Here is a 16856-nt window from a genome sequence, read left to right on the forward strand (position 1 = left end):
ATTCAACCATATTAACACAGCTATTCTTTTTTTCTTTTGACCTTTTATTTATCTAGGCAAGTCAGTTAAGAACAAATTGATATTTTACAATGACTGCCTACCCCGGCCAAACCCTCCCCTAACGACGCTGGGTAAATTGTGCGCCGCCCTATGGGACTCTTGATCACGGCTGGTTGATCAAGTCAGTTAAGAACAAATTCTCATTTTGACCCAGGGTCTGTAGTTGCATGTCTAGCACTGAGATGCAGTCTCTTAGACTGCTGTACAATCCAAAAGTTGTCAGAGGGGGCCAATGAATTGTGGTTCACGTCAGGATATATTTGATACTTTGTCAATGTTAATGGATGACTAAATTATGGATAGCAGAGGTAAATTATTTATGGAGAATTTATCTTCATGGCTGAAAATACAAATCCATTTTGCAGGAGGTTGCTCATCTAAGAGACTAAATTAAGTTTCCAGTGAGGGATATGATGAATGGGCCATCTTGTTAAAGAGTATTTCACCTTTTTTTACTAGGCAAGTCAGTTAAGAACAAATTCTCATTTTCAATGACGGCCTAGGAACAGTGGGTTAACTGCCTATTCAGGGGCAGAACGACAGATTTTGTACCTTGTCAGCTCGGGGATTTGAACTTGCAACCTTTTGGTTACGAGTCCAATGCTCTAACCACTAGGCTACACTGCCGCCCCAGTATGGAACAAGAAGGCCCGCACAAAAAACAAATTGTATTTAATAACAAGATGGGTACATGTACCAGAAAATAATATATCAAAAATAAATGACCAAGTGGGTAACCTAGAAAGCAAGACAAAAGTAACAATCATGTAAGAAACTTTGCCAAGAGCCTTGAGATCCGATAGAATCCTTGTCCAGGGAAAAGTGTAGGGTGGGGTAGGCAATCCTGGTCTTGTAGTGCCACAGCCACTTCATGTTTTTGATTTAACTAACCTGGAAGACCAGGTGTGTTGAATTTGGGCAATCACTGAACTGATCAATTGGTCATGTGGTGCCTCGTTGGAACAACCCTGCAGTACTTGTTGCACTCTAGGAACAGGGTTACCTACCCCTGGTGTAGGAGCTTGCCTGCATGTAAACAAGTATAAAGATGGGACATTGTCATTCATTCAACTGGGTCTGTATCAAGCATCTCCGTAGGAGGGTTGATCTGGGGTCAGGGCCCCTTATCCATGTAATCTTATATTCATTGTAATCTATTAAAGGCAAAACTGATCCTAAATTGCCACTTGAATCTGAGATGCTTGATACATACGTTTCCTGATGTTTATTTGATAATATGCCAATCAAAGCTACACTTCATAGAACCACAAGTCAATTTGCATTCAGAAAAAGGAACATTTCCATTTCAGTATTAGAACAATTCTATAATGGATATATTTAAGTTAGTAAAGAAACAACAGTAGTCAAAGAGAAATATACAGTGCAACGTTAATGTGCACTAGTGTATACCTGAGATTAAAAAAAGGGTGGATGTTGCCACCATCTCTAAGTGTCCACTTACACCAGCCCTTTGATGACAAAACCAGACTACTGCAAGTGAAGGAAAATGAAGACAAATTAATTTCAACAAACTATATGTTATAGTTGTGTATTGTCTTGAATGTGCACCATACATTGTCCCTGTGTGCAAAGTTTTATATAATATTGCATAAACACTACTAGCCAGTAATGTTATTGTGGTTGTATAATGTGGTGTAGTAGGTCATCCCTGGCCCTAAGCCCTATGCAGACTGCACTCAGCAGGGCACGGAAAACAACCTTCCCCATCATCTCCCCGTTTCCCCTTGGCGCACTATTACCCTCACACCCACCCTCCTGCCTGCTCACGGGATCCAGTCCAGCCTGGGGCGGAAGTCCCTGTCCATCTGCTTGGTCTCGTCTTCCTCGGGGGGCTCAGAGGGGCTGGGGTTGAGATCGGGGTCCGGCAACGGGCGCTGCTCGCAGGTGGCATGGGGGTGCATCTGCCAGGTGCCGTCCCGGTAGGTGCAGTAACACACAGTCTGCTTGTCTATCTCCACCCGCTCCCCTGCCGAGATCACTCTGTCTCCCACAAAACAATTGGGCCCTGTAGGCAGGATGCAGAAAATCCAATGTGTGGACACCAAACTTTTATTTTAAATTACAACTTATTATTGAAGAAAAGGGGAATTATTTAAGAAAAGTGGAAGGGTGTCAAAATATACTGAAAAAATATATAAACACAATATGCAACAATTTAAAAGAATTTACTGAGTTACAGTTCATATGAGGAAAGCAGTCAATTGAAATAAATTAATTGGGCCCTAATCTATGAATTTCACGACTGGGAATACAGATATGCATCTGTTGGTCACAGATACATTAAAAAAAGGTGGGAGAGTGGATCAGAAAACCGTTCAGTATCTGGCGTGACCACCATTTTCCTCATGCAGCGCGACACATCTCCTTCGCATAAAGTTGATCAGGCTGTTGATTGTGGCCTGTGGAATGTTGTCCCACTCCTCTTCAATGGGTTTGCAAAGTAGCTGGATATTGTAGTGTTGTGTTATGTTATTTAGCGTTGAGGTGTCTTTCTTGTTGTGATGTGTGTTTTGTCCTATATTTTTTTTCAGCTCATGAAACATGGAATCAACACTTTAGATGTTGTGTTTATATTTGTGTTCAGTCTACATCTGCATTGCTTGCTCTTTGGGGTTTTAGACTGGGTTTCTGTATAAGCACTTTGTGATAACTGTTGATGTAAAAGGGCTTTATAAATAAATGTGATTGATTTACTGATTGAACTATATACGGCACACACACAAGCTGTTCCTTTACTGCCTGCTGTTGGATGGCTGGCCCCATGCCCCACTATCCCACCAGGCTGGGGGCTCGTTACTATTCCTGTGTTGGACAGAGCACTATCGAGCAGTTTGATCTGTGCAATGCTGTAATCTGTGCAATGCTGAATTCCATAGTTTAGTTCTAAGGATGCTTGGATCCCACATCAGTGACTAAATATTTGAAATATTTCCAAAACTCCTTGGCTTGACTCTAACTAATAATTGAGCTTGTTATGAATATGATGCACATATCATGTTGAACGCACAGTACAGATGGTACCAGTGCAGTGGAGCAGTGATTAAACACTGAAGATATTGATGACCTTAGACTCCAACTGGGGGCAGCGGCCAACTACTGCCATCGTAAACATTACATAAGAAGAGCTGCAGCTGTGTCAAAGCTAATTATTGATGGTTGAAATCAAATCAATGTTTATTGGTTGCATACACAGTTAATTAAGCAGGTGTTATAGCAGGTGCAGCGAAATGCTTGAGTTACATACAGTTGAAGTCGGAAGTTTACATACACTTAGGTTGGAGTCATTAAAACTTGTTTTTCAACCACTCCACAAATTTCTTGTTATCATGCTAAGGTTTTGGCAAGTCGGTTAGGACATCTACTTTGTGCATGACCCAAGTAATTTTTCCAACAATTATTTACAGACAGATTATTTCACTTATATTCCCTATATCACAATATAAATATAAAGAAGCTTACAATATAAAGAAGTTTACATACACTAAGTTGACCCCAAGCATACTTCCAAAGTTGTGGCAAAATGGCTTAAGGACAACAAAGTCAAGGTATTGGAGGGGCCATCACAAAGCCCTGACCTCAATCCTATAGAAAATTTGTGGGCGGGAACTGAAAAAGTGTGTGTGAGCAAGGAGACCTACAAACCTGACTCAGCCGTGTGCGAGCAAGGAGGCCTACAAACCTGACTCAGTTAGACCAGCTCTGTCATGTGGAATGGGCCAAAATTCACCAAATTTATTGTGGGAAGCTTGTGGAAGGCTACCCGAAACGTTTGACCCAAGCTAAACAATTTAAAGGCAATGCTACCAAATACTAATTGAGTGTATGCAAACTTCTGACCCATTGGGAATGTGATGAAATAAAAGCTGAAATAAATCATTTTCTCTACTATTATTCTGACATTGCACATTCTTAAAACAAAGTGGTGATCCTAACGGACCTAAGACAGGGAATTTTTACTAGGATTAAATGTCAGGAATTGTGAAAAACTGAGTTTAAATGTATTTGGCTAAGGTGTATGTAAACCTCAGACTTCAACTGTATGACCAGGCTTATGGACTCTGTATATTTGCATTGTATGTTCAGGTCAAATTATACAGAACACATCTGTGTGTGTGTATGTCCACGCTATCATTATAGCATGCAAACTAGTGTGCAAGAAATTGTGTGTTTCTGAGGGTAGAGACCATTAATTGTGTTGGAAAGTTGTGTGTTTGTAGAAGTGAACTCACCAGTGTAGCAGACAGGACAGCAGTGGTTGGGCTCATATGTAGGGTTGACACAGTGTGGTGCAGGACAGTCAGAGATGGAACAATACACCTCCCTGTTGGGCTCACAACGACATCTCTCACAGCGTGACAACTGAAACAGCAGGTTAGACACACCTTTAGACATATTTTCTACCACACTCACTTTCATTCTCTCTAAAGTTAAACTCTGTGTTCTCCTGTCATTTGGAAGGAAGCATAATACTTGAGAACCTATGAAGCATGCATCAATGTAATACCTGAATACTGTTTTCAATTGCCATCTCAACTGCTGACCCCCACATGACCCCTTGTTGATGGAGAGTACTGTTATGATTACACTTGACAATAGGCCTACATCTCTCATGCAATTAATCAATAACCAATGTCCCCATCTTTGCCATCAGGCGAGACACACAAAAAACACTGCTTTGACATTATGAGTATAATACAGTATAATAAACTAATTCAAAGGTCCAACCATGGATATTGTACACAGTCACTTAATTAAAGTAGATGGAGCATATTTTGTCATGTTTCTTTTAAAAATAAATCTCACCCTGAATTCCTCGAAGATTCTGTACATTTTGCCACCATATACACACACTTTGCTGACTGCCTCACACACTGGACAGCAGGACTTGTATTTAATCCGCGTACATCGAGGATGAATGCGAGGACACTTGGGTCGTATGCACACGGGTCCGTCTTCAGTGCAGGTGCACGGACAAGCAGATGGACTGGGATAGTACACCTCCCCGATGCTATACACAAATCCGTGGTCGTCTAAGCACCACTTGCCCCGGTAATCCCCAAACTCGTACTCCGAGTCAGTATTGGTTGAGTATTCCGTCAATGTTTTGGGAATCGGGTAGAGGAGCGCGATGTAGAGGCAAAGCGCGCGGCTGTTCATCATTCCTGATATCTGCACTGTGACCGTCTGGTGCTCCCTCCTGCTCTTTTCAAGAGGTGTGACGACGCATGGATGGTAGAGAAGGCGATAAGGCAAGAAAAGTGGGCTTGCAACCACATTCCCCAATGGCCAACGAGATTTTACTCACAGTAGGTGTCCAAAAGTCAGACCATTTCCCCCCCAATTTGAAATAATTGTAAAATAATTAAGGAATGTTTGATAATACATTGTCGATATCAAAATTACAATGCCGAGTTATAATTGACTGGGCAGTCTAAGCAATCTAGAGAAAGACAAAACATTTGAAATAAACCACAAGTCAGAAAGACAGAAATTACTTTTATTTGGGCAAGAGGCTTGACAGTACAAAAAAAGATGCAAATTGCAGAGGTATACTAAAATTAGTCAAATTCAAGTAAAAACAGTCATTTGAATGTGTGAGGTTTTGTCTGAGGTTCATCCTGACCATTTATCTAGTGGTGACACACAGCAACAGGGTTTGACACAGCTGTGCAGTTGCAAACAGCTCATGTGAAACAGTTCACAAATTATCCATTTGCTGTGATATAATAGGTGATATTCAAGGACTGGCAATTCTGAATTTAATCCATCACTAACAGTCCACACCATATTGATTACTAACTAAAGATTAGATTTAAAAAAAAAATAGGCAACAAAAACAGCATTTAAAAACCATTGTCAATTGGGTATGGAATAAATTAGGCCTAGGCCCCTCCCTGTTCTATCAACGCCAATAGCTAAAGAGGAACGGTTGGCTTGTGGTATGAATCCAGAAATCCATAAGATCATTAGAAATGTCAAACACACAAACTGAGTGTGGGGATGGTGGAAGAACATCACAGGGTCATATTTAAATGGGCACAGGGTTGCACAACATTGCAAATAACACACAGAATGTACAAAACTATGGACATCTCTACCCATGAAATCACTCCTATACATTCTAATATTTTTGATATGCAGCACTGTGCCCACAAAGCATGATCCTTGTCTACAGGTTGGAAGGTGTGCTCAGAGAGAGGTGTGCCCTTCTACAGAGATGTTATTGGGAGGGCTGGCTGGCTGGGCGTTCCTCTGGGGCAGGTTCAGCTGAAGCAGGGGGGTCTGCAGGGGGTCCGGTGCTACTCTCGGATGGGGCAGTGCTGTCACTCGTGCCCTCGTCCGTGACGCTCTCCACCGGCGGGCCCTGCTGCTTCTCTGCAGCAGGTGTGCCCTCCTCAGCCTCAGGCTGGGTCTCAGATGTATCTGATGCAGGAGTCTCTTCTGAAGGAAAGGAGGAAAGTGTGTAGGTCAGGTGTCTTTGTGTAGACTGTAATGATCATTGATCACAATGCTCAGTCTAAATGCCACAACGGTTAACATGTTACTGCAATAAAAGCACTACTTGTATCAGGCTTTTTCTTACTCCAAACAGCAAGTTACTGAAATAACAATAGAGAAAACGCTGTAGTTAGTGAGATGTTGGTATGACTGACCGGTCTCCATAGGAGTTGGCTTGTCCTGGTCCTCCTTGTTCTCTGTGGTTGGTGGGGTGGTGTTCTGTTCAGTGATGGGCAGGGTAGATGAAGCGGAGGCTGCTGCTGCCTGCTGCTGCTCTTGCTGTTCCTGGGCCTGGGCCGCCTTCTCTGCCTGCTCCGCCGCTTCCTTCTCCCTCTCCTCCGCCCGCCGCCTAGCAGTCTCCTCTGCCACAGCAATCTCTGCTGCCAGCTTCTCCATGTCTACCTCCACCTTCTGACCGCACAGCTGCACACAGACAAACACATCTAGTTTTCGACACTGTAGCTTTGAGCAGTTACGACAAATCCGATTATTGTACAACACACCAGAACTACAAAGACAAACTTGAAAAACAACAGAGTGGCACATAATACAAACCTATCATCTCATCACAGCTGCTGATAAAAGTAAACAAATTATCTTCACTAGTACAAAAAAAAAGAAAAAAAAGACTAAGGCTATCAGCTGTTGCACTTTGTATGAGGCAATTCTCATTTTGGACACTGTGGGGTGGGGGCACATACCCGTTTGAGCTCACTGTTGAAGGAGTCTGTCGTCTCCAGGAATCTCCTCTTCTTGTCCTGGTGCCTGTCCTCTATTTGCAGCAGCTCTGCTTCCAGCTTCCTCTGTGGAAAGGAACCGTGTCAAACCAGACTATTATGTGATTGCAGTCCAGTGTGTTTTCCACTAGCTTTGCTTACCTGGTGCACCATGAGGGACTGGACCTGGCGCTTGAGGACTTGCATGCGTGCAGTGGTGACGACAGAGCGCACATCTGGCACCACAATCTCACTGAGGATGTCACTGATGAGCCGGTGGTTCCTCTGGAAGCGAGCGGTGGCCGTGTGCTTCATGGAGAACCCATCGTCATAGTCTACGGAAAGGACAAACGTTGGCTTTCAATACACACAATATGGATAAACAAAAAAAAGGTACAGGAGACAGAATGTCTAGTCCCCAGGCCATTACCATCTGGGTCTTCAGCAGGCTGGATGCTCATGTACGGTTCTCCCTTCTCAACGCGGGTCTGCCGCTGTCTGCTCTCCTCCTCCAGAGCCGCCTCGGCACGGTTCTTGGCATTGATGTAGGCCAGGTAAGCCGGTGAGTTGTGGTAGGCCTTCAGGGAGTCGTTGTACTCAATCTATAGAGAGGCAGTAGTTATAAAATCTTGGTGAAAAGACTTGACTCATTTACCCAAGGCAAAATAGCTAGGGCATCAAAACTGAAGCTCCCAACTGACCTCACCTTTTCCGCTTCATATTCGTTCAAGTAATCCTGCTTCTCCTCTTCAGTGAGGTCCCTCCACATGCCACCAATAATCTTTCCAATCTCCCATAACTTCAGATCCGGATTGGAGGCTTTGACTTGGTCCCACACCTGGCAAAAAGGAGGCACCATGGTCAAAACAGAGCAGCAACTAAGTCGGAAAATGTATATAAATACACAATACACAAGAGGAAGAAAGAGGGAGAGAAAGATTTGATTTGGAGGAGACAAAGGGAAAGCAAGCACAATAGGTCACACAGAAACCAGGACAGACAGAATCAACAATGAAGACAGGTGTTGAAGAGGAGTGGATCCAGATGGTGGTGTAACTCAGCTGTCTCCGACCTCCAATCCAGAGGGGGTAAGATGTGAGGAACATACCACCAGGGGTCATCAACAGTGGGGTCCCCGGCCATCCAGATGGTTGGCTGGGCGACCCCCTGTACAAGCAGTAAAAGTAGACACCGTGGGTGTCTTACCTTCCTGCTTACCTTCCGGCTGTACCGCATGTAGGGCATCAGCGGCTTGTCTGGCGGTTTGGGCGGCTTGGGAACAGTGATTCCTGAGGAATTCTGGGAAAGGGAGCCAAAGAAAATATCAATAGGTCAAACCAACGGACACAGTTATTACAGAAAGCACTTATGTACTACTATGAAGAAGGGGCAGGGCCACAACTGAAAATGACCATCTGCTTTAAGTGAAGTGCTTAAGGAGACTCATTCCAAAATCCTGCACCTTATTTTTTGGATAGTGTTTCATGCATAGCTGGTATGTAGAGGACAAATTATTGCCCTCTCAGTGTTGAGGGCTATAATTCAAATGAATACTGCTATCAGTTTTGGCTGCCTTGTGATTAAAACACCAACCAGTATGAACCTCTGACATGCCAAGTCATGAGCCTTGGATGGACGGGGCAACATGCTGCTGCTCCCTAGCAGGCTGTACAAGCAGGGGAGGGGCATGGCAGAGGTGCAACTGCTCTAACATGAAATGCTTTTGCATCAAGGAGTGGGACAAGATGAGGGGAGCTGGTGACACTTCAAACAAACAATCACATGCGGTTGGTGGGTCATCAAGCGGAGCATCAAATCAGTTGGAGTAAGATGATAGTGTTAGTTTTTTACAGAAGATTATAGGAGGACTTTGGGGCAATTACTGACCTCACTTGACCACGGCCAGCAGCTGTTTTTGTTGTACCATTTATCCCCCCCCCCCAAATGTATCCTTTCCTGCATGTTGAATGAATATATATATATATGTATTTTTTTTCCCTCTCTTTTTTTTCTTCACCCTTCTATTGTTGTACCAAACACTAATTTCCCTTTTCTCCCAATAATCCTTGTCTCACTCAGGGAATAGCCAGCCTTACTCCTTGGGCTCTAGCCCTGGATGGCATTGGTCCTACCATTACCCTGTTGTTGCTGCCGGTATTCCCTCCCAGCCTGTAGTTGTTGTAGGCCAGATGGCTGTATGGGTTGTACCCCACAAACCCAGGGGTGTTGGGCACTTGCTGATGGAGACAAATGAGACAAAACACAAATGAGAAATGACACAAACAAGGGGGAGGGACAACAAAAAATGAAAAGGAGAGTTTTGGGGATAATGATTTAAAGCAGCGCATAGTCATAGGAGCATCACAAAATAAAAAGATAGCAAAGAGGGAGGTAAACAGCTGGTAACTGGCCAGTTCTACTTCCATCTATTGATGTTCAAAATGTATAGCAGCATGTGATTTAGATGAAGGGAAATGTTTGTCTGTGAGCCACATACTTGCAAATGTATTGACAGAACATCCTGAGCTAATATGTCTGTGCGGTCCTGCAGCCCAATCGTACATTACTGAGCTCCTGTGGATTGTATAGAAGACCCACTCCCCTGGCATTGGGAGAAAATGGGAGGACTGATGTTGGATGGTATGTGATACTTACAGTTGTGGGGGCTGGGGTGGGGGGAGGTGCATATGATGGCCTTTCTGTGTAAAATAAATGTTAAGACAAAGTTTAGACATACCACATGGACTCCCTGTATCATTAAGCTCTGCAGTGTTTAACCTGTATCTAAACCTACATGTCAGTTGTATTGGTCCCAGGCTACCTGTCACCCCAATTCAAAACAAATGTACATAAATATCTACTTACTTGACATCTTGGCTGAGAAATTGTGGATTTCAAGCTATTCTCGTCATTGGCGCTGTAATAAAAACATTGAGCTTGTTATAGGCAAATAATAATATCAATGCCAAAAACGGCTAGTGCCGCCCAGTGCAAGAGATTGAAAGATTATGGCATCTGGGAAACAGACCGTAGGATTCACACCGTTTGTTGTTGGCTCCATAAATACAATGTAACCAGTAGGCTGCATACAAAACATGGTGTCATTTCCTTAAAATAAGAAATAAACTAATTTAAAGCAGTTTCTATACTGACAGACTAGCTTTCGTCCACGCATGCATCTCGGCAGATCCGACGCAAACTCATGGACTCTTCTCTACCGCCTAGTGTGGCGGTAGAGAAAATGCTAACAAAAAACACTATTTCGTATTTGGGATTAATGGCATCCTACGCATACATAAACACGTTCTCTAGAACCCTAGCAACATCTTTACTTTCATAAATTAATAAAGTTTAGTGAAGCTAGTCATGAACGCAGAGCCTCATACTGAGCAAAGTAAATTAACGTTAACTTTAGTTGTCATCACAGCGATGTGAACAGAACAAACTATCAACTGGAGGGAGGCGGTGGACCCCACGTTGGTTGAAACCGGCCTCACTTATTTTGTTGACGTCAAAATTGCGTCAGGCGTTTAACACTTATATTGATTTACTAACCAATTGCAATGCTGAGATATTAGTAATTGACTAGAGACATGCAAGTACAAGAGATATGCAAGTACAAGATACCAGTGTGTGAGAATATACCCGACAATGCCAATGATGACACAATGGTTGGAAAATGTCGAGAAGTGGCTAGTAAGAGAGCTAGCCGCATAGTGGGATAGCTACAGTAACTATAGTTCAATCATTCTAGGTTGAAACTAGCTACGTAAAGGACGGAATCACAAAACATACGCTAACGTTAATTAAACATCCAAACTAGCAAAGTTACAGAATGTAGCTAGCTAATCTAGTAAGCAGTGTTAACGATAACAGCTACTGTTAGCTAGCCCTTAAACCCCTTTCCATATGTAAGGTTTTCAGAGGTTACATTCGCCCACATTTGGCTCCATGTGAACTACAATTCCGACGCTGCGTTTTAACTTTTAGATAAAGTCAATAGCCACTCCTTCAAAACCGATTTTCTAAACATATGCTGATATTCCCCTTATCTTTCATATCAGTGAGAAATAAACTTTCAAATACAAAATAAACACTTACAGTATTGCACAGAAGTTGTGTTTCTCCAGTTGAAGAACTACACTTCATCCCTACTGTTGCGTACAGCCAGGTGTTCGAAGCAAGCTAGATAGCTCATTAGCACAGGTGGCCGCCTATGTTTTCTGTCTTCCGTAAACAAGAGCTGGAGATATGGCCTTGTGGGGACACCAACCCTATAAAAAAAAGGTGGAGCTGATCACTGATATGAAAGACAAGTCTACAAAAACGTACCACAAGCGATGCGTGTTAATGTTTAGAGCAGGAGTCGGGGCTCTTAACAAAACCTACACTGGTCAGAAACTGTCGTTAATATGCGCGAAAGCAGTTAGCTAGCGAACGTTAGCTAAGCCTTGCTTGAAAGTAAATGCAGATTGTATTTGGTTTGAATGAAAATACAATTCTATTCAGTTGTGAAATTATCTCCACCTTCATCTGATCTTTTCGAAAAGTAAAATGCAAAACTATCGAAAGGATCTACACTTGAAAATTAACTCACCCCGAGCTCCTTTCTTTGTTCCCTCAAAAGCGCGTCTGTAATTTTTTTCGCTGGTGAATAACTGCGGACTAAAACACGATTTCGTAGAACACGCCGTCTACTGTTTCGGAGAGGAACCGCTGATTTGCACCCAGTGAGTTAATATGCTTAATCTTTGCTTACCGCTAGGTGGCTGCAGAACACCGCTACTGATTTTATGCAGACTGCTTTTAGGTATTGCATGGCTGCCCTCCTTGCTCATGGCTTGAGCAAAGATAAAACAAAACTGATATTGGGTCAGCTCTCAAACCCGTACCGTTATTGAAGTTCAAGCACAGACAGATTACCTTTTCCCGATTGTCCTCCCCTCCTCAAGATGTTTCACCCCTTGTCTTTCTTACACTTCTGTGCACACAGATGCACAGAACACATACAAATGGTATGTTTGCGATTCAAGCTCAATTGTAGTTATTTAGCCCCTACAAAGCCCTGTAAACTTAAAGTACAGTTTCAGTTCACTTGTATAACACCACCACTTCTTGACCAAATTGTGGACGATGTGTGGTAGTACGTCCCCAGAGCTTCCATGTTGCTGTGAGTGACCTGGATATGTAGTCTTCTCCGTTTTATTCAAAGGATTGCTGCTAGAGTGCATCCCCAGAAAGAAGCAGACAGGACTGTGAGGTAAGCCCTAATAATGAAGGGCAGCTTTTCTCCTGAAGACCAGACATCTAGGCTGAACCTCGTGTGAATGTTGCCCAACACCAAGGCGCAAAATGTCCCCATGAGTGTTTACTTAGGTCTTTTTACATTCTTACTGTCCTGTGAGCTTAATGAAGATGTAATATGTATGAGTGCTATATTATGTTTCTGCTCAAGGTTTGAATGGTGCAACTTGTGTGTGTGCGTGATGAGTCTATGGAAGAGGGGGAACTGGGATTTGTCTCCACTTGACATAGTTGAACAGCGACAGATGGATGCTGTCAGATGTTGAAACATGTATTTCCAATCTGGAGTGTCCTTTCCCAGGGGTGTTTAACCTCCTTTCCCACTCCCACTTCTCCATTCTGGCTAGACTGCATTGAGAGAATGTGCTGTTCTTGCTCTGTCTGTACTTTTTCAAACTGCTCCAAATGGAAACGTCCCCAAAGTAACATAGCCAAGAGCAGAATGCAATACTTTTTTCAATGATTCTGTGCTTATTTTTCAAGCCAGCAGCTGCATCAGTTATTTTCAGTCAATCTTGAAACCAACAATGTCCTTCAGGATTGTCAAGTCATTGAAACATAGCTTCATGATGAGGACCATAGTATAATTATACTAAAATGTAGGCCTACTTGCAGTGCATAGAACTAATATGGTCCAAAGATAGCGACAAGATATGACTTGAACATAAATCTGAATGATGAATATCTCTGTCTGAGATGAATATCTCTGTTGTCTGAGGAATGCCATAGTAACCGTGAACACCAATCACCTGCACACAGACATGCATGTTGAAGAATAATGAATATTCATTTCCGGGGGCACAGATGGTGTAGTAAAATATGTTGCTAGGTAACGCTAGCTGACCAAGGCTGGGGCTCCTGCAGATGATACATCTGATGAATGCTTATAAGATTTCTATTTGAGAGAGAACATGTACACCGAACAAAAATATAAATGCAACATGCAACAATTTCAAATATTTTACAGAGTTACAGTTCATTTCAGGAAATCAGTCAATTGAATTGCATTTACTAGGCCCTAATCTATGGATTTCACATGACTGGGAATACAGATATGCTTGTTAATCACAGATGCCTTAAGGTCACAGATACCTTAAAAACAAAAGGTAGGGGCGTGGATCAAAAAACCAGTCAGTATCTGGAGTGACCACCATTTTCACAGTGGTCTAAGGCACTGTATCTCAGTGCTACAGGTGTCACTACAGACCCTGGTTTGATTCCAGGCAGTATCACAACCGGCTGTGTTTGGGCGGCGCACAGTTGGCCCAGCGTCGTCCGGGTTTGGCTGGGGTAGGCCGTCATTGTAAATAACAGTTTGTTCTTAACTGGCTTGCCTAGTTAAATAAACATGAAATAAATACAAAATAAATGCAGTGCAACACATCTCCTTCACATAGAGTTGATCAGGCTGTTGATTGTGCCCTGTGGAATGTTGTTCCACTCCTCTTCAATGGCTGTGTGAAGTTGCTTGATAATGGCGGGAACTGGAACACGCTGTCCTACACGTCGATCCCAAACATGCTCAATGGGTGACATGTCTGGTGAGTATGCAGGCCATGGAAGAACTGGCACATTTTCAGCTTCCAGGAATTGTGTAGAGATCCTTGCGACATGGTGCTGTGCGTTATCATGCTGAAACATGAGGTGATGGCGGCGGACAATGGGCCTCAGGATCTCGTCAGGGTATCTCTGCATTCAAATTGCCATTGATAAAATGCAATTGTGTTCATTGTCCATAGTTTATACCTACTGGGACATAATCCCACCGCCACCATGGAGCACTCTGTCCACAAACGTGACAACCGCGCTCGTGCACACGACACCATACGGTGTCTGCTGTCTACCCGGTAGAGTTGAAACTGGGATTCGTCCGTGAAGAGCATACTTCTCCAGCGTGCCAGTGGCCATCCAAGGTGAGCATTTACCCTCTGAAGTCGGTTATGATGCTGAACTGCAGTCAGGTCAAGACCCTGGTGAGTATGAGCATGCAGATGAGCTTCCCTGAGACGGTTTTGGACAGTTTGTGCAGAAATTCTTCTGTTTTTCAAACCCATTGTTTCATGGGGCTGGCCGGGATGACCGGTCTCAGATGATCCCACATGTGAAGAAGCCGGATGTGGAGGTCCTGGGCTGAAGTGGTTGCACGTGGTCTGCGGTTGTGAGGCCGGTTGGACGGACTGCCAAATTCTCTAAAACAACGTTGGAGTCGGCTTATGGCAGTTAAATTAGCATTAAATTCTCTGGCCACAGCTCTGGTGGACATTCCTGCAGTCAGCATGCTAATTGCACGCTCCCTCAAAACTTGAGGTATCTGCGGCAATGTGTTGTGTTACAAAATTGCACATTTTAGAGTGGCCTTTTAATGTCCCCAGCACAAGGTGCACCTGTGCAATGATCATGCGGTTTAATCAGCTTCTTGATATGCCACACCTGTCAGGTGGATGGATTATCTTGGCAAAGGAGAAAAGCTCACTAACAGGGATGTAAATACATTTGTGCATAACATTTGAGAAAAAAAGCTTTTTTGTACGTTTAGAACATTTCTGGGATCTTTTATTTCAGTTCATGAAACATGGGACCAACACTTTACATGTTGTGTTTATATTTGTGTTCAGTATACAGTTGAAGTCAGAAGTTTACATACTTTTAGGTTGGAGTCATTAAAACTAGTTTTTCAACCACTCCACACATTTCTTGTTCACAAACGAGAGTTTTGGCAAGTTGGTAAGGACATCTACTTTGTGCATGACACAAGTCATTTTACAACAATTGTTTACAGACAGATTAATTCACTTATAATTCACCGTATCACAATTCCAGTGGGTCAGAAGTATACATACACTAAGTTAACTGTGCCTTTAAACAGCTTGGACAATTCCAGAAAATGTCATGGCTTTAGAAGCTTCTGATTGACTCAAATGATGCCTATTGGAAGTGTACCTGTGGATGTATTTCAAGGCCTACCATCAAACTCAGTGCCTCTTTGCTTGACATCTATGGAAAATCAAAATAATTCAGGCAAGACCTCAGAAAAAAATTATAGACCTCTACAAGTCTGGTTCATTCTTGGGAGCAATTTGCAAACGTCTGAAGGTACCACGTTCATCTGTACAAACAATAATATGCAAGTATAAACACCATGGGACCATGCAGCCGTCATACCGCTCGGGTAGGAGACGCGTTCTGTCTCCAAGAGATGACAGTGTTTTGGTGCAAAAAAGCTTGTGGAAGGCTTCCCAAACCATTTGACCCAAGTTAAACAATTTAAAGGCAATGCTACCAAATACTAATTGAATGTATGTAAACTTCTGACCCACTGGGAATGTGATGAAATAAATAAAAGCTGAAATAAATCACTCTTCTATTATTCTGACATTTCACATTCTTAAAATAAAGTGGTGATCCTAACTGACCTAAGACAGGGAATTTTTACTAGGATTAAATATCAGTGATTGTAAAAAGTGATTGTAAAAAGTTTGAATGTATTTGGCTAAGGTGTATGTAAACTTCCGACTTCAACTGTGTTTATATATATATATATATATATATATCTCTCTTTAGGCATTGTGGTATTATCATACAGAAAGAGTACATGTATGATATTGTGTTTAGACAAAGACTTCAGCCACCCAAACCATGGATGGTCTCTCTGCTACCGTCCAGCAAGCGGTATCAGAGAATCTGGTCTTGGACCAACAGGCTGAGACAGCTTCTATAGTTCCTTAAAGTATTCAGACCCCTTGACCTTTTCCACATTTTGTTACGTTACGGCCTTATCTTGAAATGGATTCAATACACACAATGCCACACAATGACAAAGCAAAAACAGGTTTTTAGACATTTTTGATAATTTATTAAAAATAAAAAACAGAAATTCCTTATTTACATTTTTATTCAGCCCCTTTGCTATGGACTGAAATTGAAATCAGGTGCATCCTGTTTCCACTGATCATCCTTGAGATGTTTCTACAACTTAATTGTTGTCCATCTGTGGTAAGTTCAATTGATTGGACATGATTTGGTAAAAAAACACATCTATATAATGTCCCACAGTTGACAGTGCATGTCAGAGCAAAAACCAAGCCATGAGGTCAAAGGAATTGTCCATAGAGCTCAGAGAAAGGATTGTAAAAGTCTAACGCAACAAAATGTGGAAAAAGTCAAGTGGTCTGAATACTTTCGAAGGCACACGCATACTGATGCCCCAAGAATAAGACAGTTGAGTAGTTATCCAATGGTTCCCCAACTATCTGCACT

At 42.6% G+C, this 16856-nt stretch overlaps 2 protein-coding genes across 7 annotated transcripts; both read right to left on the bottom strand.

The window, feature by feature from the left end:
- Nucleotides 1-60: 60 nt before the first annotated feature.
- Nucleotides 61-5275, bottom strand: LOC135555582 (von Willebrand factor C domain-containing protein 2-like). The gene is made up of 3 exons (XM_064988144.1): nucleotides 4885-5275; nucleotides 4311-4440; nucleotides 61-2086 (listed from the first exon to the last, which is right to left on the bottom strand). The coding sequence occupies exons 1-3, from the start codon at nucleotides 5239-5241 to the stop codon at nucleotides 1845-1847; spliced, it is 729 nt and encodes a 242-aa protein (XP_064844216.1). The 5' UTR covers nucleotides 5242-5275; the 3' UTR covers nucleotides 61-1844.
- Nucleotides 5276-5564: 289 nt separating this feature from the next.
- Nucleotides 5565-12001, bottom strand: LOC135555584 (SWI/SNF-related matrix-associated actin-dependent regulator of chromatin subfamily E member 1-like). 6 transcript variants are annotated; one of them, XM_064988151.1, is made up of 12 exons: nucleotides 11893-12001; nucleotides 11397-11569; nucleotides 10161-10212; nucleotides 9951-9994; nucleotides 9434-9532; nucleotides 8514-8594; nucleotides 8002-8133; nucleotides 7726-7897; nucleotides 7458-7630; nucleotides 7281-7382; nucleotides 6735-7002; nucleotides 5565-6519 (listed from the first exon to the last, which is right to left on the bottom strand). In XM_064988151.1, the coding sequence occupies exons 3-12, from the start codon at nucleotides 10165-10167 to the stop codon at nucleotides 6302-6304; spliced, it is 1296 nt and encodes a 431-aa protein (XP_064844223.1). In that variant the 5' UTR covers nucleotides 10168-10212; nucleotides 11397-11569; nucleotides 11893-12001; the 3' UTR covers nucleotides 5565-6301. The 6 variants fall into 6 exon arrangements, with proteins under 6 accessions (XP_064844223.1, XP_064844222.1, XP_064844221.1 ...); XM_064988150.1 differs by having other exon boundaries at nucleotides 5565-6522; XM_064988149.1 differs by having other exon boundaries at nucleotides 5565-6522; nucleotides 9428-9532.
- Between the last annotated feature and the right edge of the window lie 4855 nt (nucleotides 12002-16856).

The sequence above is a fragment of the Oncorhynchus masou genome, chromosome 15 (assembly GCF_036934945.1).
Source record: "Oncorhynchus masou masou isolate Uvic2021 chromosome 15, UVic_Omas_1.1, whole genome shotgun sequence".
NCBI classification, from domain to species: Eukaryota; Metazoa; Chordata; class Actinopteri; order Salmoniformes; family Salmonidae; genus Oncorhynchus; species Oncorhynchus masou.